We start from the raw sequence: 23,070 nt of genomic DNA, 5'->3' as shown, positions 1-23,070 counted from the left end.
AGTGTAGGGTTACATGTGATCCATGTTCTGCATGCTCCGGGGTCAGTGTAGGGTTACATGTAATCCATGTTCTGCATGCTCCGGGGTCAGTGTAGGGTCAGTGTGATCCATGTTCTGCATGCTGAGGGGTCAGTATAGGGTTACATGTGTTCTATGTTCTGCCTGCTCTGGGGTCAGTGTAGGGTTACATGTGATCCATGTTCTGCCTGCTCCGGGGTCAGTTTAGGGTTACATGTGATCCATGTTCTGCCTGCTCCGGGGTCAGTTTAGGGTTACATGTGATCCATGTTCTGCCTGCTCCGGGGTCAGTTTAGGGTTATATGTGTTCCATGTTCTGCATGCTCCGGGGTCAGTGTAGGGTTACATGTGATCCATGTTCTGCATGCTCCGGGGTCAGTGTAGGGTTACATGTGATCCATGTTCTTCATGCTCCGGGGTCAGTGTAGGGTTACATGTGATCCATGTTCTGCATGCTCCGGGGTCAGTGTAGGGTTACATGTGATCCATGTTCTGCATGCTCTGGGGTCAGTGTAGGGTTACATGTGATCCATGTTCTTCATGCTCCGGGGTCAGTGTAGGGTTACATGTGATCCATGTTCTGCATGCTCCGGGGTCAGTGTAGGGTTACATGTGACCCATGTTCTGCCTGCTCTGGGGTCAGTGTAGGGTTACATGTGTTCCATGTTCTGCATGCTCCGGGGTCAGTGTAGGGTTACATGTGTTCCATGTTCTGCATGCTCCGGGGTCAGTGTAGGGTTACATGTGATCCATGTTCTGCATGCTCTGGGGTCAGTATAGGGTTACATGTGATCCATGTTCTGCATGCTCCGGGGTCAGTGTAGGGTTACATGTGATCCATGTTCTGCATGCTCTGGGGTCAGTATAGGGTTACATGTGATCCATGTTCTGCATGCTCCGGGGTCAGTGTAGGGTTACATGTGATCCGTGCTCTGCATGCTCCGGGGTCAGTGTAGGGTTACATGTGATCCGTGTTCTGCATGCTCCGGGGTCAGTGTAGGGTTACATGTGATCCATGTTCTGCATGCTCCGGGGTCAGTGTAGGGTTACATGTGATCCGTGTTCTGCCTGCTCCGGGGTCAGTGTAGGGTTACATGTGATCCATGTTCTGCATGCTCCGGGGTCAGTGTAGGGTTACATGTGATCCATGCTCTGCATGCTCCGGGGTCAGTATAGGGTTACATGTGTTCCATGGTCAGTGTAGGGTTGTCCTGGGAAACTCAGAGCAACAGAATTATTACTTTGCATATTTGAGATTATGGGTGTTTCTGCACTAATTGCATACATGCCTGGCGTTACCTAATATAAGCCTCAGGGCTTCTCTCCGGGACGATCGGATCCCTCCCATCACCCCCTGTGGCCGCCGTCCTTCAGCACATGCACAGGAGGACACCGGAGGAACTTCTGGGTGTTAAACCCGGAAGTCCCTCTGTCTGGGGGCATCGGAAAAGGGCGAGCTGTCCTTTGCGATATTCTAGGTACATACCACTGTAATGACCCGCAGTATGTACCCGAAGAGCGGCGTGATGTGATGCTTAGTACATCCCACCCCAGGTTTTAAGAATATCCATGCTTGAGTCCAAATGGTTAAATCCAATTGACTGAGGTGCTAATTAAGTCACCTGTGCTCAAGCATAGATATCCTTAAAACCTGGAATGTATTGGTGGAGTTTGGAAAACTCTGCATCATAGATTTGATTGTCTTGGACACTTGTTTATTGTTTTTATGCTCAGATTATGTCCTTGTACTGTACCTTTCACTTTGTTATTTTACAGTCATTGGAACAACTCGTCGTCTACCTTCCTGCAGTAAAGCATCCTCATATATTGGGGAGGGGCACAATATATAGTATAACGCACTGGCTGGGGCACAATATATAATATAATGCACTGGCTGGGGCACACAGAGCTGCTGGAGGTGCCATTATACAGATGTGCTACTTTATCTTCCTGCAGGATGCAGATCTTCCTCCTGGTGACGCTGGCGGCCGCATTGCTGACACAGAGCCAGTGCTGCAATCCCAAACCTGAGAGTAATTTATTATATTACAATTCTCAATTGATTGATTACAGGATAAAATAAAGAGGTCCAGGTGTGTCTCAGAGGGGTGAGGAGGTAACGGATGGCAGATAGCGAGGTCCAGGTGTGTCTCAGAGGGGTGAGGAGGTAACGGATGGCAGATAGCGAGGTCCAGGTGTGTCTCAGAGGGGTGAGGAAGTAACGGATGGCAGACAGCGAGCTCCAGGTGTGTCTCAGAGGGGTGAGGAGGTAACGGATGGCAGACAGCGAGTACCAGGTGTGTCTCAGAGGGGTGAGGAGGTAACGGATGGCAGACAGTGAGGACCAGGTGTGTCTCAGAGGGGTGAGGAGGTAACGGATGGCAGACAGCAAGTACCAGGTGTGTCTCAGAGGGGTGAGGAGGTAATGGATGGCAGATAGCGAGGTCCAGGTGTGTCTCAGAGGGTGAGGAGGTAACGGATGGCAGATAGAGAGGTCCAGGTGTGTCTCAGAGGGGTGAGGAGGTAACGGATGGCAGACAGCGAGTACCAGGTGTGTCTCAGAGGGGTGAGGAGGTAACGGATGGCAGACAGCGAGGACCAGGTGTGTCTCAGAGGGGTGAGTAGGTAACGGACGGCAGACAGTGAGGACCAGGTGTGTCTCAGAGGGGTGAGTAGGTAACGGACGGCAGACAGCGAGGACCAGGTGTGTCTCAGAGGGATGAGTAGGTAACGGACGGCAGACAGCGAGGACCAGGTGTGTCTCAGAGGGGTGAGTAGGTAACGGACGGCAGACAACGAGGACCAGGTGTGTCTCAGAGGGGTGAGGAGGTAACGAATGGCAGACAGCGAGGTCCAGGTGTGTCTCAGAGGGGTGAGGAGGTAACGGATGGCAGACAGCGAGTACCAGGTGTGTCTCAGAGGGGTGAGGAGGTAACGGATGGCAGACAGTGAGGACCAGGTGTGTCTCAGAGGGGTGAGTAGGTAACGGACGGCAGACAGTGAGGACCAGGTGTGTCTCAGAGGGGTGAGTAGGTAACGGACAGCAGAAAGCGAGGACCAGGTGTGTCTCAGAGGGGTGAGGAGGTAACGGATGGCAGATAGAGAGGTCCAGGTGTGTCTCAGAGGGGTGAGGAGGTAACGGATGGCAGACAGCGAGTACCAGGTGTGTCTCAGAGGGGTGAGGAGGTAACGGATGGCAGACAGCGAGGACCAGGTGTGTCTCAGAGGGGTGAGGAGGTAACGGACGGCAGACAGCGAGGACCAGGTGTGTCTCAGAGGGGTGAGGAGGTAACGGATGGCAGACAGAGAGGACCAGGTGTGTCTCAGAGGGGTGAGGAGGTAACGAATGGCAGACAGCGAGGTCCAGGTGTGTCTCAGAGGGGTGAGGAGGTAACAGATGGCAGACAGCGAGGACCAGGTGTGTCTCAGAGGGGTGAGGAGGTAACGGATGGCAGATAGAGAGGTCCAGGTGTGTCTCAGAGGGGTGAGGAGGTAACGAATGGCAGACAGCGAGGTCCAGGTGTGTCTCAGAGGGGTGAGGAGGTAACGGATGGCAGACAGCGAGTACCAGGTGTGTCTCAGAGGGGTGAGGAGGTAACGGATGGCAGACAGTGAGGACCAGGTGTGTCTCAGAGGGGTGAGTAGGTAACGGACGGCAGACAGTGAGGACCAGGTGTGTCTCAGAGGGGTGAGGAGGTAACGGATGGCAGACAGCGAGGTCCAGGTGTGTCTCAGAGGGGTGAGGAGGTAACGGATGGCAGACAGCGAGTACCAGGTGTGTCTCAGAGGGGTGAGGAGGTAACGGATGGCAGACAGCGAGGACCAGGTGTGTCTCAGAGGGGTGAGGAGGTAACGGACGGCAGACAGCGAGGACCAGGTGTGTCTCAGAGGGGTGAGGAGGTAACGGATGGCAGACAGAGAGGTCCAGGTGTGTCTCAGAGGGGTGAGGAGGTAACGAATGGCAGACAGCGAGGTCCAGGTGTGTCTCAGAGGGGTGAGGAGGTAACGGATGGCAGACAGCGAGGACCAGGTGTGTCTCAGAGGGGTGAGGAGGTAACGGATGGCAGACAGCGAGGACCAGGTGTGTCTCAGAGGGGTGAGGAGGTAACGGATGGCAGACAGCGAGGACCAGGTGTGTCTCAGAGGGGTGAGGAGGTAACGGATGGCAGACAGTGAGGTCCAGGTGTGTCTCAGAGGGGTGAGGAGGTAACGGATGGCAGACAGCGAGGACCAGGTGTGTCTCAGAGGGGTGAGGAGGTAACGGATGGCAGACAGCGAGGACCAGGTGTGTCTCAGAGGGGTGAGGAGGTAACGGATGGCAGATAGCGAGGACCAGGTGTGTTTCAGAGGGGTGAGGAAGTAACGGTTGGCAGACAGCGAGGACCAGGTGTGTCTCAGAGGGGTGAGGAGGTAACGGATGGCAGACAGCGAGGACCAGGTGTGTCTCAGAGGGGTAAGGAGGTAACGGATGGCAGACAGTGAGGACCAGGTGTGTCTCAGAGGGGTGAGGAGGTAACGGATGGCAGACAGCGAGGTCCAGGTGTGTCTCAGAGGGGTGAGGAGGTAACGGATGGCAGACAGCGAGGACCAGGTGTGTCTCAGAGGGGTGAGGAGGTAACGGATGGCAGACAGCGGGGACCAGGTGATGGCGTTTGCTAGATGTGTATCTATGGCTGACTATATCTCTGATATACAGTATAATATTATATGAATGCTGACAAATGTTTCCATCTTGTTTCAGGCATTAATTTAGCCAGGGATGGACAGGCCACTCAGAGCTCTCTCTATGATTATCACATAAAAGATGTCCCTGCGAACGCCATTGATGGCAATAGAAATGGGGATTTTTACAAAGGTTCGTGCGCTCACAACAGTCTTGAGAATAATCCCTGGTGGAGACTGGAACTCAAGAAAGCTATAAGATTGGAACCATTATTGTGGCAAATCGGCAAGATTGCTGCTCTGACCGGATCCTGGGGGCCGAGGTCCGTGTTGGGAACTCTCCTGACAACAACAATCCTGTGTGAGTATCATTAGTAACGACCAGATTATTGTCTATTAGTGAGGTAATATCGATCAGTGACATACAGGACCGATATTATCAGTGACGTACAGCACAGGACCGATATTATCTATCAGTGATGTACAGTACAGGTATTATCCATCAGTGACGTACAGGACCAGTATTGTCTGTCAGTGACGTACAGTACAGGACCGATATTATCTATCAGTGAGGTACATGGCTGGTATTCAGTAGGAGTGGATTGGGGATGGATAACGCCCAGGAAATCTCTAGAATAAGCCCTAATGTGAGCGGGGTCTGTGGATACTTCCTCCTCATAGGGCCTGGTTCTGTATCGGAGGCAGTCGTGGCCTTTCCTATGTATTTATAAAACATTGCATTCAGCGTTTAGTCACCGCAATGGCTTATATACCTATACTTAGCTGAGTCAGTGTTTGGCCTAAACAGCATTGTTGGGATAGTTTAGGCCCATTTAGCAGTTTGATCATCACATATTTATTTGGTGTGTCCCGGCTACCAATCATATCTAGTTCTGAATTGGTTATATACAATATAACCACCCCTGGGTGTGTGGCCGCCCTCTGATGTATGCACGTCTTGGTATATCTATCTTTAGAAATGGTCCCTGTGGTGACACAATAGTCATACGTAGAGAATATTGTTGGATTTTCACAAACAATACCCTGACTGTGTGATCGTGCCACTTCCGCTGTCCCCCCCTCTCCCCTGCTAAGCTCACACTTACCTGTAACCAGGGACCGCTGATCCGCTGAGCTCCTTTGTAACGCCGGTCAGATGATCGCTGGGCTCCTGCTATGTGACCAAGGTCAGCTGCTCTGTACAAGTATGGGAAATGCGAATCGCTTACTAAAATAATGCAATTTTAAGGTAAGTTGTTTTTTTTTTTTTATAAAGAAAACTGCTTCAAAAGCCCTTTTAACACCCATTTTAACTATGTTTTAGTAAAATAATATTAATAAATATGCCCGTTAGAATATCTATTTATTCTGCAGTATAAGCATTCCACGTCTTTTGTGATACCACAATTACCAGAAATCCTTATTGAAGCTTACTTGTTTATCATAGCCATAACTGTGTTGATTAATAGCTTAATTTATCAGCAATTATCACACATAGGTCACCTAAAGCATGAACGTTCTCTGGGCCTAATTCAGACCCATGGGAACGCCTACCGTCTGGGGCCGGGCCCCACAAACATCACAAATGATGTCAGTGCACTCCAGTGCACTCCAGGGCTTGCGGCAACCAGACCCTACGACAAGGGTCTCATCGCAAGCCCGATGGTGGCGATGGTCTTGACCATCGCGCCCATCTTCCTGGCCACTCACTATAGCTGTGGGTGGTCACCCACAGCTATATGAGCGGCCAGGAGGCCGCTCTAATAATTTAGAAGGACGGCCCTGATTCAGAGCGAGCGCTCTGTCAGAGCGTCCGGCTCTGAATCAGGGCCTCTGTGTATAGGACCTTCATAAACTACTCAATCCTATTACTGATCCCACTGATATTCAGTGTGAGCTCGTGATTGTGTAAATAAAGTAAACGTAGGAAAGTATTATATATTGACAATGCGACAATATCCTGCGCACTATTGTGGCTGTGTTTAATAATAAATTCTCTGTAATGGGTAACCTCTGAGGAAACTGATCCTCCCTGACCTGGGCCCATAGCTGTCTTCAGTCGGGACTCGCTATTCTCGTAGGAGATCACATGGTCGGAAGACACCTGTTTGCGTAGGAATATAACCATTGTCCTCATTATAGAATAGAGGTTCAAACCGCTAATGCATAGTAACAGAAGTGTTGGGGCAATTCCCTGATAATCATTTTATATTATTAAACTGTAATAATAGCTAATTTGGGGGCCTATTCATCACTTATTTTTCACAAAAGCATGAGAGTGTTGGGGCTATTCATCAATTTCCGTAAAAAAATTTTTTATTTTACGGAACTTGATGGTGTTACTGAGCGCCACTTTCAGCGCTCAGTAACACCAGAGCGCTCGCTCTGAATCAGGGCGGCCGCTTTTTAATTTTTTTTAAACCGGCCTCCTGTGAGCTTCCTGCTCCTTCGGGAACGCCTCAGTTTGTGCAGCCACCCCCCCTCCCTGCCTACAAAACGGGGCGAGCTGTCGATAAACATCGACAGCCGCCCCGTTTGTAGCGAGCCCGAGAGCGAGTGAATTTCTCACTCGCTCCGGGGCTTGCGCATGCCGCGAGTACACAGTGCCCCACCATCGACCCGCTTGCGAGCGGGTCTGAATCAGGCCCACAGGCCCAAATCAGTATTTCCTTCCTGGGGCCGCTGGGCCACTGATGACTGGCACTCTGTGCCCATGTACAGCCCCGATCAATCAGCCTTTTTGTTGAGCAGTTCCCCAACCATAAAAACAGCATTTTATACCTGCAGGTCAGAAACAGTATGGGTCTGATACAGTGGGGATCGGATACAGTGTGGGGTACAGTGTGCTTCAGTTACAGTGTGGGTCGGATACAGTGCAGGATACATTGTGGGTTGGATACAGTGCAGGTTGGATACAGTGCAGGATACAGTGCAGGTTGGATACAGTGCAGGATACATTGTGGGTTGGATACAGTGCAGGATACATTGTGGGTTGGATATAGTGCAGGTTGGATACAGTGCAGGATACATTGTGGATTGGATACAGTGCAGGATACATTGTGGACTGGATACAGTGCGGGTCGCATACAGTGCAGGATACAGTGGGGGTCGGATACAGTGCAGGATACATTGTGGATTGGATACAGTGCGGGTCGCATACAGTGCAGGATACAGTGCGGGTCGCATACAGTGTAGGTCGGATACAGTGCAGGATACATTGTGGATTGGATACAGTGTGGGTCGGATACAGTGCAGGATACAGTGCGGGTCGGATATAGTGCGGGTCAGATACAGTGCGGGATACATTGTGGATTGGATACAGTGCAGGTTGGATACAGTGCAGGTCGGATACAGTGTGGATTGGATATACCAATAGTGCACTTACTGTGACAGCAGTGTTTGTAGCGCAGGGATGCCAGTAGCGTCCTCCGTGCATGGGTGCTGTTGGTGTCGGCAGTGTGGGGGTGTCGGTGGTGTCCTCAGAGTGGGAGTGTCTGCAGTGCAGGGGGGGCTGACTGTGTCCTCTGTGCGGGGGTGCCAGCAGTGTCCTCAGTGCCGGCAGTGTGTGGGTGTCAGCTGTGCGGGGGTGCCGGTGGTGTTCTCTACGTGGGGGCAATGTCCTCAGTGCAGGGTGTCGGTAGTGCGGGGGTGTTTTCAGTGCATGGGTGCTGGCTGTGTGAGGGTGCTGATGGTGTTCTCAGTACGGGGGCAGCAGTGCATGGTGGCAGCAGCGGGGGGGGGGCACAGCGGTGTCAGACCGGGGGGATGTGCGGCATCTTTCATCCTCTTCCTGTGCCCACTGAAGTCTGTGAGCATGCGCTTATTGGCTGACAGCACTCTCAGCCAATCAGCGGCGAGCCCATAAACTTCACCTGAACTTTCAAAAGTGGACACTCGGGGCAAAATCTTGAAATTCCGACAGCGGGATCTCAAGGTTTTGCCACGAATAGGGATCTGGGGAGGGTGGGGGAGATGCGAGCCATGTCTCGGATCTCCGAAGCTCAGGTGGGCTTGGTTCCCTGAGTACTGGGCCCGCTCAGCTCTAAAAAATAAATAAACCAAAGAATTAAAATAAAATGTAGTCATCAACCCAGCTGGGAAACGCACAGCTGCAATGTCTATATCATTGATATGTAAAAAAAAAAAGTGGTTGTGTGTATATGTGTGTGTGTGCATATGTATGTATGTATGTATGTATGTATGTATGTGTGTAAAAAAAAAAATATATATATATATATATATATATTTTTTTTTTATTTCTTTTTTTTTTTATTTAAATCATGTTGGATAAGTTATAAGTGGATGTTCTTGACCATATTAATTCATAAACAAAAACACTACAATTTCTGAACAGTTTTTGGAACAAATGTTAGCCAGTTAAATGAAAATTACAGTCCCAGAGATTTTTCTTCTAATCTTGCCAATCATGGATAGTCTCCAGCCACTCCGCCACCCCCCCCTCCCCATTTCTCTCCTGCCTTGTTCCCCTGTGTCTCGGCAGCTCCAGTCCTTTTGCGTCCCTCCAGCCTCACCTTCTTGTGCCTCTCCAGCCTCCCCTTACCCTTGTATTTCTTTAGCACTGGCCCTCTTCTGTCTCTCCAGCCCCCTATGTCTCTCCAGCTCCTCAGTGTATCTCCCATCCCTTCCTGCTCTCTAGCTCACTATTGTCTCTACAGACCCCTTCTGTCTTTCCAGTCCCTAGTGTCTCTACATCCCCAGCAAGCCCCCTTCTGTCTCTCCAGCTCCTCAGTGTCTCTCCAGATCCAGCCCCTTCTTTCCCTCCAGCTCCTTAGTGTCTCTTCAACCCCCCAGTTTCTCTCCAGCTCCTTACCCTCTTTAGCTCTAGTGTTTCCCCAGGTCCCTGCTGTCTCTCCAGCCACCTAGTGTTTCTACAGCTCCAACTCCCTTCAGTCTCTCCAGCTCCCCAGTGTTTCTCCAGCCCCTTCTGTCTCTCCAGTTATCTAGTATCTCTTTAGTTCCAGCTTCCCAGTGTGTCTCCAGTCCCCTACATCCCTCCAGCTCCTACCTACTCACCTTAGTCTGTGTTGTCCTGCTGCTCCTCTTCCACGGTTCTTCTATCCTTCTAAGAGATGTGGTGCGGCATGCAGCTCAACAATAAACACACAAAAACTATTCACATGGCTTCTGGATCTATACATGCTTCTGTTGAATCTGTGTGGGGTACAGCCAGGGGCTGTGAAAAGCCAAAGAGGGGAGCATTAGTCCCAGAACAGCAGAAACTGTGCAGTGCTCTCAGAACCTGATTCACTCACAATTGCAACTACGATTACACACACAATTGTCTGATTGTTGAGTTCTGCGCTTGCACAAACTGGCCACTGCAATTTGGACTGCAATCGCAGTGACTACGCAGACCCATTGCAGAGTGATTGACAGGATGTGCCATTTGTGGGTGGACAGCAAAATGCAGATGTGCCAGTGCGTTTGAACACTGTTGCATGGGCGTGTATAAATTATCCACTGCAATGCCTTACACAGCTTGAGTACTCACTTCGTGTGATGAGGTTAGTAATTCCTGAGTAAGGTCAGAGCCTGTGTAAGTGTGTGTGAGGCTGTGATGGTACTCCATGTTACTGATGGTTTCTCAGTTTTGTGTAGTCACTGCGTGTGATGAGGTTAGTAATTCCTGAGTAAGGGCCTGATTCAGAGCCTGTGTAAGTGTGTGTGAGGATGTGATAGTACTCCATGTTACTGATGGTATCTCAGTCTTGTGTAATCACTGTGTGTGATGAGATTAGTAATTCCTGAGTAAGGTCAGAGCCTGTGTTAGTGTGTGTGAGGCTGTGATGGTATTCCATGTTACTGATGGTCTCTCAGTCTTGTGTAATCACTGTGTGTGATGAGGTTAGTAATTCCTGAGTAAGGTCAGAGCCAGTGTAAGTGTGTGTGAGGCTGTGATGGTACTCCATGTTACTGATGGTTTCTCAGTCTTGTGTAATCACTGTGTGTGATGAGATTAGTAATTCCTGAGTAAGGTCAGAGCCTGTGTTAGTGTGTGTGCTGTGATGGTACTCCATGTTACTGATGGTCTTTCAGTCTTGTGTAATCACTGTGTGTGATGAGGTTAGTAATTCCTGAGTAAGGTCAGAGCCTGTGTAAGTGTGTGTGAGGCTGTGATAGTACTCCATGGTACTGATGGTATCTCAGTCTTGTGTAATCACTGTGTGTGATGAGGTTAGTAATTCCTGAGTAAGGTCAGAGCCTGTGTAAGTGTGTGTGAGGCTGTGATAGTACTCCATGTTACTGATGGTTTCTCAGTCTTGTGTAATCACTGTGTGTGATGAGGTTAGTAATTCCTGAGTAAGGTCAGAGCCTGTGTAAGTGTGTGTGAGGCTGTGATAGTACTCCATGTTACTGATGGTTTCTCAGTCTTGTGTAATCACTGTGTGTGATGAGATTAGTAATTCCTGAGTAAGGTCAGAGCCAATGTAAGTGTGTGTGCTGTGATGGTACTCCATGTTACTGATGGTCTCTCAGTCTTGTGTAATCACTGTGTGTGATGAGGTTAGTAATTCCTGAGTAAGGTCAGAGCCTGTGTAAGTGTGTGTGAGGCTGTGATAGTACTCCATGTTACTGATGGTATCTCAGTCTTGTGTAATCACTGTGTGTGATGAGGTTAGTAATTCCTGAGTAAGGTCAGACCCTGTGTAAGTGTGTGTGATGCTGTGATGGTACTCCATGTTACTGATGGTATCTCAGTCTTGTGTAATCACTGTGTGTGATGAGGTTAGTAATTCCTGAGTAAGGTCAGAACCTGTGTAAGTGTGTGTGAGGATGTGATGGTACTCCATGTTAATGATGGTTTCTCAGTCTTGTGTAATCACTGCGTGTGATGAGGTTAGTAATTCCTGAGTAAGGTCAGAGCCTGTGTAAGGGTGTGTGAGGATGTGATGGTACTCCATGTTACTGATGGTTTCTCAGTCTTGTGTAATCACTGTGTGTGATGTGGTTAGTAATTCCTGAGTAAGGTCAGAGCCTGTGTAAGTGTGTGTGAGGCTGTGATGGTACTCCATGTTACTGATGGTATCTCAGTCTTGTGTAATCACTGCGTGTGATGAGGTTAGTAATTCCTGAGTAAGGTCAGAACCTGTGTAAGTGTGTGTGAGGATGTGATGGTACTCCATGTTAATGATGGTTTCTCAGTCTTGTGTAATCACTGTGTGTTATGAGGTTAGTAATTCCTGAGTAAGGTCAGAGCCTGTGTAAGTGTGTGTGAGGATGTGATGGTACTCCATGTTACTGATGGTTTCTCAGTCTTGTGTAATCACTGCGTGTGATGAGGTTAGTAATTCCTGAGTAAGGTCAGAGCCTGTGTAAGTGTGTGTGAGGATGTGATGGTACTCCATGTTACTGATGGTTTCTCAGTCTTGTGTAATCACTGTGTGTGATGTGGTTAGTAATTCCTGAGTAAGGTCAGAGCCTGTGTAAGTGTGTGTGAGGCTGTGATGGTACTCCATGTTACTGATGGTCTCTCAGTCTTGTGTAATCAATGCGTTGATGAGGTTAGTAATTCCTGAGTAAGGTCAGAGCCTGTGTAAGTGTGTGTGAGGCTGTGATGGTACTCCATGTTACTGATGGTGTCTCAGTCTTGTGTAATCACTGTGTGTGATGAGGGTAGTAATTCCTGAGTAAGGTCAGAGCCTGTGTAAGTGTGTGTGAGGCTGTGATGGTACTCCATGTTACTGATGGTATCTCAGTCTTGTGTAATCACTGCGTGTGATGAGGTTAGTAATTCCTGAGTAAGGTCAGAGCCTATGTAAGTGTGTGTGAGGCTGTGATGGTACTCCATATTACTGATGGTTTATCAAACTTGTGTAATCACTACATGTGATGAGGTTAGTAATTCCTGAGTAAGGTCAGAGCCTGTGTAAGTGTGTGTGAGGCTGTGATGGTACTCCATGTTACTGATGGTTTCTCAGTCTTGTGTAATCACTGTGTGTGATGAGGTTAGTAATTCCTGAGTAAGGTCAGACCCTGTGTAAGTGTGTGTGATGCTGTGATGGTACTCCATGTTACTGATGGTTTCTCAGTCTTGTGTAATCACTGTGTGTGATGAGGTTAGTAATTGCTGAGTAAGGTCAGAGCCTGTGTAAGTGTGTGTGAGGCTGTGATGGTACTCCATGTTACTGATGGTATCTCAGTCTTGTGTAATCACTGCGTGTGATGAGGTTAGTAATTCCTGAGTAAGGTCAGAGCCTATGTAAGTGTGTGTGAGGCTGTGATGGTACTCCATATTACTGATGGTTTATCAAACTTGTGTAATCACTACATGTGATGAGGTTAGTAATTCCTGAGTAAGGTCAGAGCCTGTGTAAGTGTGTGTGAGGCTGTGATAGTACTCCATGTTACTGATGGTCTCTCAGTCTTGTGTAATCACTGTGTGTGATGAGGTTAGTAATTCCTGAGTAAGGTCAGACCCTGTGTAAGTGTGTGTGATGCTGTGATGGTACTCCATGTTACTGATGGTTTCTCAGTCTTGTGTAATCACTGTGTGTGATGAGGTTAGTAATTCCTGAGTAATGTCAGAGCCTGTGTAAGTGTGTGTGAGGATGTGATGGTACTCCATGTTACTGATGGTATCTCAGTCTTGTGTAATCACTGTGTGTGATGAGGTTAGTAATTCCTGAGTAAGGTCAGACCCTGTGTAAGTATGTGTGAGGATATAATGGTACTCCATGTTACTGCTGGTTTCTCAGTCTTGTGTAGTCACTGTGTGTGTGATGAGGTTAGTAATTCCTGAGTAAGGTCAGAGCCTGTGTAAGTGTGTGTGAGGATGTGATGGTACTCCATGTTACTGATGGTTTCTCAGTCTTGTGTAGTCACTGTGTGTGTGATGAGGTTAGTAATTCCTGAGTAAGGTCAGAGCCTGTGTAAGTGTGTGTGAGGATGTGATGGTACTCCATGTTACTGATGGTCTCTCAGTCTTGTGTAATCACTGTGTGTGATGAGGTTAGTAATTCCTGAGTAAGGTCAGAGCCTGTGTAAGTGTGTGTGAGGATGTGATGGTACTCCATGTTACTGATGGTTTCTCAGTCTTGTGTAATCACTGTGTGTGATGAGGTTAGTAATTCCTGAGTAAGGTCAGAGCCTGTGTACGTGTATGTGAGGATGTGATGGTACTCCATGTTACTGATGGTATCTCAGTCTTGTGTAATCACTGTGTGTGATGAGGTTAGTAATTCCTGAGTAAGGTCAGAGCCTGTGTAAGTATGTGTGAGGATATGATGGTGCTCCATGTTACTGATGGTATCTCAGTCTTGTGTAATCACTGCGTGTGATGAGGTTAGTAATTCCTGAGTAAGGTCAGAGCTTGTGTAAGTGTGTGTGAGGCTGTGATGGTACTCCATGTTACTGATGGTATCTCAGTCTTGCTAAACATTATGGATGTGTGTAAGGGAAGGTGGGCGTTCTTATGTAGCGCTGCGACGACATAGCTATCGCATTGGATTAGCATATTATCAAAGTTGAACTGCATGCGTAATCATTATTGCAATCGCAGTTGCGATCCGTAGTGAATCAGGCCCTCAGTGGCCTAATCCGCCCTTGTCTATCAGTGACGTACAGGATCAGTATTTATCAGTGATGTAAAGGAATGGTATTATTCATCAGTGATGAACAGTAATAGCATTATATCTGTATATCAGTGACATACAGGAGCAGTATTATCCATCAGTAATGTACAGGACCGGTATTATTTATCAGTGATGTACAAGGCCAGCATGATGTACAAGACCAGTATTATTGATCAGTGAGGTACAGTATGGGAGTGTGACTTAATAACCACAGTTAGGAGATTCCTTATTGTCAGGCAAGGCTAGCTCGGCCAGAGCAAAGTCATGGATTAAAACAGACTCCTGCTATTCATGAGGGGCCCTGTAAGGAAGTTGGGGCCAGTAAGGAACTTTGCTGGGTGATCCATATATTGTGGATATCTGTCCTTGAAGTTACAAGCTGGAAATATCTGAATGTGGAATAGAGAGACATTGCGGAGAAGCCGGTGTCTGTTACACAAGCAGACACAGAAGTGCCAAGACAACAACCATAAAGAGACCGGATCAGGAACCAGGGTGGCAGCCAAGATATGTAGGTAGGTGGAATGGTCCATAAAGTGGGAAGCGGAGGATGGTAACCATACAGAACAATGGGGAAAAGTGTTATTAGCAGTTTTCAACCCAAGGCAATAAATCATCCCAGTCATCCTGACTGGCAGATATAGACATCAATAGAAGACTTTCCTGATTGGTCTCCTCGGATCCAATACTGATTTGTTCTTTGAAGGAGGTTCGGTACCCGAGAGATTGAAGAATGGAGACAGTGCATCTGCTTTACGGTTCCTGGTGATGGGTTAAAGCCTGAGAAGAACAGAGAACATTGTGCTTTTCTAGGATTTAAACATGAAGTAATCTGCAGATAGATGAGGTTTTTATGGTCCATATAAATGGTTACTGGAAACAGAGCACTCAGCAGCCAAGGTCCCCACTCTTCCAGAGTCGGCGTGATGGTGAGGAGCTCCTTACCTGCAATGTCCTAGTTCTACTCAGATGTTAAAAGTGTACAGGAACTAAACCACACGGGCAACGTTTCCAAAAGGTGAGCTCGCTGAGACACATAGCGCTTCTTCATTCTCTTAACAAAGAGTTACACAAACAGGAAGAATTAATTCAGAAGATGAGTGTTTCAGAGTTGTGGTTTTTGGGGTTAGCGCCATGATGGGAGAAGGCAATAAGGAACAGATCTTGATGAACGACTGGTAATAGTTCACAAACATCAAAAGTTGCGTCGTCTGAGGTCTGATGGCTTTAAATTTATTGGGGTCTATGTGGAGACAGAAACTGGAACCAACATTCTCAGGAAAACACCCAGTGACTTGTTCAATGAGACACTTGGCCACCTTCCAGTATAGATGGGACAAATAAGAACCACTGAAGATCTCACTTGAGAAGCTCTAAAAGACAGCTGAGGTGTTGCACAAACCAAATGACATTTATTTATTAGGCGAATCCCTGGAATTGCCCGCCATCTTCCATTCATCGCCTTCCTCAATTGGTATATGGTTTTAGGCTCCTCGAAGATCCAATTTGGAGAAATTTATGGCACATTTAATACAGTGAAAATGCTATGAAATGAGGGCTATGCAATATCTGCAAGATAATTATTGGTGGGGTTGAGGATTTGAGGCATTGTAGCAACACCAGGGATGCCAAACTCGGATCAGTTTATGGGAGTTATGGTCCAAATACGCAGATATTTTTAAACTTTATGGAACGAGGTTCCATGTTTCTCTGTGTACTTTTGAAGAAAGGGGTGGGGAAGAGGGTCTTCCATTTATTTCCAATGGTTATCAATAAACAGTAAGTCACAATGAGAATATGGGAGCCCAAAAGAAATGACTGAGGTTTTTTGGAAATGGGCACTAGCTTAATGGCCGTTCCACACCTGGGTGTTCTGAGGAGAGGTGCAGCATGGGGAGATGTATCAAGCCTTGGAGAGAGAGAAGGCACCAGCCAATCAGCTCCTAACTGTCATATTACAGTGTCTGCTTGAAAAATGAGTTAGGAGCTGAGATTGGTTCTTTATCAATCTCTCTCTCCCTCTGTCCACTTTCTCTCTCCAAGGTTTGATATATTTCCCCCTAGGGTCTGTAAAGCTGAGTGCCCGGCCAGTAAGATCCTGGATCTGACCTTGTAGGATGTGTATAGCCATCGGGCGGGATGTACTAATGGCGAAATTGCGGTAAAACTACAGAAAATTGAGTTTTCGAGGGTTGTACTGCATTCCCCATATGTACAAAGCACCGGAATGCTTAGTCCTGATGGGGCTTCTTATCGGGACACTCTTCCTTGGGAGGGATCCGATCCCAAGCACAGAAGAACAGCAGAGGGACATCTGGGTGTTATACCTGGGAGTCCCTCTGACCGGAGCCAACACAAAGGAGATCTCTTATCAGGAGAACAATCCTTTGCGATATTCTAGGTACATACTGCGGTAATGAGCTGCGATCTGTACCCAAAGACATAGAGGATGTACCCCACCGCAGATATGATGCTTAGTACACCCCAAGCCTGAGAGTTCATGTCCTACATCAGGGGTTCTAACTCCAGTCCTCAGGTATCACCAGCAGGTCATGTTCTGAGGATTTCTGTCTGTGGGAGGGACAATTACTGGGTCAGAAACATAGATTACCTCACCTATGCATGGTTATAGATATCCAGAAAACACGATCTGTCTGACACCTGATGCGCACTCCATATCCACTCGCACAAGTTTCATGTACGTTGGTGATATTTTAATGAAACACACATCCATGCACACATGATTCCGTGTAGTGTGTGCGGCAGGTGTGTGTGTGTGCGTCTGTGAGCAGCAGGTGTGTGTAAGTGGCGTGTGTGAGAGAGGCAGGTGTGTGGTGTGTAAGCAACGGGTGTGTGTGCGTCTGTGTGTGTGCGGCAGGTGTGCGTGTATGGGCCACTGACCTGATCTATATGATGTAACTATAAAATTCCTGCGTATACTGTAATGTCTCATTGTGCCAATCGCTCAACAACTCCCATCATCTCCTCTTCTCCTGTGTCCGCAGCTGTGGGGTCATCTCCGGGACCGGTCATATTACCACGCTTTGCTGTAACGGGATGGAAGGTCGCTATGTCAGCGTAGTCCTCCCTGGCGCACAGAAGTACCTGCACATCTGTGAGGTGGAGGTGTATGGAAACGAGCAGGAGCCCAATCACGTCTGCTGGTAGCCGATGCCGATTACACCCTGCGGCTTTCCTTGCTGGTGATAAGCTTCTATAAAGATGGACTGGTCAGATGGAACCCGGCCCGTATGCTGTCTGTAAGGGACTGTATAGGGGATGACTCGCTGCAAAGTGTAAATCATTTGTAATAATGCAAATTAATAAACATTTTCCTGTATCATCCCTGACAGCTGCCTGACTGACTTATTCATCTGTGGGGTCAGAAAGTCGCTAAGTTCTAATAATCCTCTCCGCATGGCTCATACAGTACATGTTTTACATCGCTCTTACCAGGGGCGTTCCTGGGGCCAGTGTGCGGTCTCCTTCACGGGCCCCCTCCTCTCCTCCCGGCAGCGCACTGAGCTGTGTGCGCCCAGCACCGGAGTTATAGACACTGGGCACTAGAGTCTGTCCAGAGTCCATAGCGCATGCACAGGTCACCGGGAAAATGGCCACAGTGGCCATTTTCCCTGTACTGTGCATGCGCAAACGACGGGAAAATGGCCGCGGTGGCCATTTTCCAGCCGTTTTTACAGCGCCAGATCTCCGCGCCGACGTGGGACTCTGGAGAGGTAAGTATATTATGTGTGCAGTGCGAGCTCCCCCCTGGACCCAGGGGCCGCACACCCTGCACCCATTCTAGATACGCCCCTGGCTCTTACATATAGGATGATACGCAGATACACCTCCCCCTCCATGACACCTCTCGCATCTCCAAATTTGTCTATGGTTTCCATTGAGATGTCCTAAGGCTTTCTTAGACTAAACCTGTCATATGGCACATATCCACTATACCATAACGACATTGTTATCGTTCATTAATCGTGCAGTGAATATGCTGGCAAGGACCAGTGATACGCGCTCCCGCTGGTCGTTGTTGGCATCTGTTATTGCCTGAACATGCACAACCTGCCGATTATCGTTAGGTTGTGCATGTTCGGGCATGAGGGAGGGTGCTAGCAGTGAGCGACATATATTGTTCAGTGTGGGCACAATATCCACTGCACAGAATAATGATTACCATGTTGTAATCGTTCAGTCATTCTACGCTCGTGTAGTGGATACGCACCCTAAGAATGAGCCCTTCCTCCTCCCTTCTCACTAACCAACAAGTCCGCTGCCATAAGCCGGCCACACACTAGACCAACTTTCAGCCAGCTAGGTGATTGGCTGGAACAGTGCTTAAAGTGGCCCTAGAGAAGTGGGGGAACTCACCCTCCTTCTCTCCCAAAAAACGACAATGCGCTCCCGTAGGCGCGCGTGAAAAAGGGGTGTGGCTCCCAAAAGAAAGGGGCGTGGTCACACAATTGTATTCCCAATTCAAATTACACCACTCAGTAGCACAATCTTGATTCACATTACACCATATACAGTAGTAGTGGCCCTTATTCATGTATGACACACAGCAGTGCCCTTTTTACACAATGCCCTCATTTGTGCCCCTTATACACAATGGCCACAGTAATAGTGCCCCTTATACAATGCCTACAGCAGTAGTGCCCCTTATGCAAATGCAATGCCCATTGTAGTGGTGCCCCTGATGCAGTCCCCCCAGTAGTGGTGCCCATTATGCAGTGCCCACAGTAGTGGTAGTGCCCCTTTTTCAGTGGTCCCAGTAGTGGTAGTGCCCCTTTTGCAGTGGTCCCAGTAGTGGTAGTGCCCATAGTGATAGTGCCCCTTATGAAGTGCCTTCAGTAATGGTGCCCCTTATGCAGTGCCCCCAGTAGTGGTGCCCTTTATGTAGAGCCCACAGTAGTGGTAGTGCCCCCAGGAGTGGTGCCCCTTATGCAGTGCCCCCAGGAGTGGTGCCCCTTTTAGTAATGCACCCAATAGTAGTGCCCCCTGAGTAATGTGCCCCTGACTAATGCCCCCAGCCCCATATTGTGAAGCCGATAAAAAAATAAATACAAATAAAACCTAATACTTACCTTAAGTCCCGCTCCCGCGTCCACTGCCATCGCCTGGTCCATTGAGCTGCTCCTCTGAACTATGGGAGAGACGTCATGACGTGGGAGCAGGGTGAACACAGTGGGGAGGGGGCAGTGGGAGAATAGAGTACACACAGTGGGAAGGGGGGGGGCAGTGGGAGAATAGAGTACACACAGTGGGGAGGGGGGGCAGTGGGAGAATAGAGTACACACAGTGGGGAGGGGGGGCAGTGGGAGAATAGAGTACACGCAGTGGGAGAATAGAGTACACACAGTGGGGAGAGGGGGGCAGTGGGAGAATAGAGTACACACAGTGGGAAGGGAGGGGCAGTGGGAGAATAGAGTACACACAGTGGGAAGGGGGGGGCAGTGGGAGAATAGAGTACACACAGTGGGGAGGGGGGGGGGCAGTGGGAGAATAGAGTACACACAGTGGGGAGGGGGGGCAGTGGGAGAATAGAGTACACACAGTGGGGAGGGGGCAGTGGGAGAATAGAGTACACACAGTGGGAAGGGGGGGGCAGTGGGAGAATAGAATACACACAGTGGGGAGGGGGGGGCAGTGGGAGAATAGAGTACACACAGTGGGGAGGGGGCAGTGGGAGAATAGAGTACACACAGTGGGGAGGGGGGGGCAGTGGGAGAATAGAGTACACGCAGTGGGAGAATAGAGTACACACAGTGGGAAGGGGGGGCAGTGGGAGAATAGAGTACACACAGTGGGGAGGGGGGGGCAGTGGGAGAATAGAGTACACACAGTGGGGAGGGGGGGCAGTGGGAGAATAGAGTACACACAGTGGGGAGGGGGCAGTGGGAGAATAGAGTACACACAGTGGGAAGGGAGGGGCAGTGGGAGAATAGAGTACACACAGTGGGAAGGGGGGGGCAGTGGGAGAATAGAGTACACACAGTGGGGAGGGGGGGGGGCGGTGGGAGAATAGAATACACACAGTGGGAAGGGGGGGGCAGTGGGAGAATAGAATACACACAGTGGGGAGGGGGGGGCAGTGGGAGAATAGAGTACACACAGTGGGGAGGGGGCAGTGGGAGAATAGAGTACACACAGTGGGGAGGGGGGGGCAGTGGGAGAATAGAGTACACGCAGTGGGAGAATAGAGTACACACAGTGGGAAGGGGGGGCAGTGGGAGAATATAGTACACACAGTGGGGAGGGGGGGGCAGTGGGAGAATAGAGTACACACAGTGGGGAGGGGGGGCAGTGGGAGAATAGAGTACACACAGTGGGGAGGGGGGGCAGTGGGAGAATAGAGTACACACAGTGGGGAGGGGGCAGTGGGAGAATAGAGTACACACAGTGGGAAGGGGGGCAGTGGGAGAATAGAGTACACACAGTGGGAAGGGGGGGCAGTGGGAGAATAGAGTACACACAGTGGGAAGGGGGGGCAGTGGGAGAATAGAGTACACACAGTGGGGAGGGGGGGGCAGTGGGAGAATAGAGTACACACAGTGGGGAGGGGGGGCAGTGGGAGAATAGAGTACACACAGTGAGGGGGGGCAGTGGGAGAATAGAGTACACACAGTGGGAAGGGGGGGCAGTGGGAGAATAGAGTACACACAGTGGGGAGGGGGGGGCAGTGGGAGAATAGAGTACACACAGTGGGGAGGGGGGGCAGTGGGAGAATAGAGTACACACAGTGGGGTGGGGGGGGGCAGTGGGAGAATAGAGTACACACAGTGGGGAGGGGGGCAGTGGGAGAATAGAGTACACACAGTGGGGAGGGGGGGCAGTGGGAGAATAGAGTACACACAGTGGGGAGGGGGCAGTGGGAGAATAGAGTACACACAGTGGGGAGGTGGGGGCAGTGGGAGAATAGAGTACCCGCAGTGGGAGAATAGAGTACACACAGTGGGGAGGGGAGGGGCAGTGGGAGAATAGAGTACACACGGTGGGGAGGGGGGGGCAGTGGGAGAATAGAGTACACACAGTGGGGAGGAGGGGGGGGCAGTGGGAGAACAGAGTACACACAGTGGGGAGGGGGGGCAGTGGGAGAATAGAGTACACACAGTGGGAAGGGGGGGCAGTGGGAGAATAGAGTATACACAGTGGGGAGGGGGGGGCAGTGGGATTATAGAGTACACACAGTGGGGAGAGGGGGGCAGTGGGAGAATAGAGTACACACAGTGGGGAGGGGGGGGCAGTGGGAGAATAGAGTACACACAGTGGGGAGGGGGGGCAGTGGGAGAATAGAGTATACACAGTGGGGAGGGGGGGCAGTGGGAGAATAGAGTACACACTGTGGGGAGGGGGGGGCAGTGGGAGAATAGAGTACACACAGTGGGGAGGGGGCAGTGGGAGAATAGGGTACACACAGTGGGGAGGGGGGGGCAGTGGGAAAATAGAGTACACACAGTGGGGAGGGGGGGGGTCAGTGGGAGAATAGAGTACATGCAGTGGGAGAATAGAGTACACACAGTGGGGAGAGGGGGGCAGTGGGAGAATAGAGTACACACAGTGGGAAGGGGGGGGCAGTGGGAGAATAGAGTACACACAGTGGGAAGGGGGGGCAGTGGGAGAATAGAGTACACACAGTGGGGAGGGGGCAGTGGGAGAATAGAGTACACACAGTGGGAAGGGGGGCAGTGGGAGAATAGAGTACACACAGTGGGAAGGGGGGGCAGTGGGAGAATAGAGAACACACAGTGGGAAGGGGGGGCAGTGGGAGAATAGAGTACACACAGTGGGGAGGGGGGGGCAGTGGGAGAATAGAATACACACAGTGGGGGGGGCAGTGGGAGAATAGAGTACACACAGTGGGGAGGGGGGGCAGTGGGAGAATAGAGTACATGCAGTGGGAGAATAGAGTACACACAGTGGGGAGAGGGGGGCAGTGGGAGAATAGAGTACACACAGTGGGAAGGGGGGGCAGTGGGAGAATAGAGTACACAGTGGGAAGGGGGGGCAGTGGGAGAATAGAGTACACACAGTGGGGAGGGGGGGAGGCAGTGGGAGAATAGAGTACACACTGTGGGGAGGGGGGGCAGTGGGAGAATAGAGTACACACAGTGGGGAGGGGGGGGCAGTGGGAGAATAGAGTACACACAGTGGGAAGGGGAGGCAGTGGGAGAATAGAGTACACACAGTGGGAAGGGGGGGCAGTGGGAGAATAGAGTACACACAGTGGGGAGGCGGGGGGGCAGTGGGAGAATAGAGTACACACAGTGGGGAGGGGGCAGTGGGAGAATAGAGTACACACAGTGGGGAGGGGGGGGGCAGTGGGAGAATAGAGTACATGCAGTGGGAGAATAGAGTACACACAGTGGGGAGAGGGGGGCAGTGGGAGGATAGAGTACACACAGTGGGAAGGGGGGGCAGTGGGAGAATAGAGTACACACAGTGGGAAGGGGGGGGGCAGTGGGAGAATAGAGTACACACAGTGGGAAGGGGGGGGCAGTGGGAGAATAGAGTACACACAGTGGGGAGGGGGGGCAGTGGGACAATAGAGTACACACAGTGGGGAGGGGGGGCAGTGGGAGAATAGAGTACACACAGTGGGGAGGGGGGGCAGTGGGAGAATAGAGTACACGCAGTGGGAGAATAGAGTACACACAGTGGGGAGAGGGGGGCAGTGGGAGAATAGAGTACACACAGTGGGAAGGGGGGGCAGTGGGAGAATAGAGTACACACAGTGGGAAAGGGGGGGCAGTGGGAGAATAGAGTACACACAGTGGGGAGGGGGGGGGGCAGT

At 50.1% G+C, this 23,070-nt stretch overlaps 1 protein-coding gene across 1 annotated transcript; it reads left to right on the top strand.

Annotated features, from left to right (window-relative positions):
- The first annotated feature begins 1,975 nt into the window (after positions 1-1,975).
- Positions 1,976-17,514, top strand: LOC148435780 (fucolectin-like). The gene is given in 4 exon segments (XM_088465561.1): positions 1,976-2,051; positions 4,760-4,930; positions 4,933-5,041; positions 17,279-17,514. Coding segments are annotated over 4 exon segments (519 nt in total). The 3' UTR covers positions 17,442-17,514.
- The last annotated feature ends 5,556 nt before the right edge of the window (positions 17,515-23,070 follow it).

Source organism: Taudactylus pleione, unplaced genomic scaffold (genome assembly GCF_031769625.1).
Source record: "Taudactylus pleione unplaced genomic scaffold, aTauple2 ptg001994l, whole genome shotgun sequence".
Taxonomy (NCBI): Eukaryota; Metazoa; Chordata; class Amphibia; order Anura; family Myobatrachidae; genus Taudactylus; species Taudactylus pleione.
This window is presented reverse-complemented; position numbering and strand designations above follow the sequence as displayed.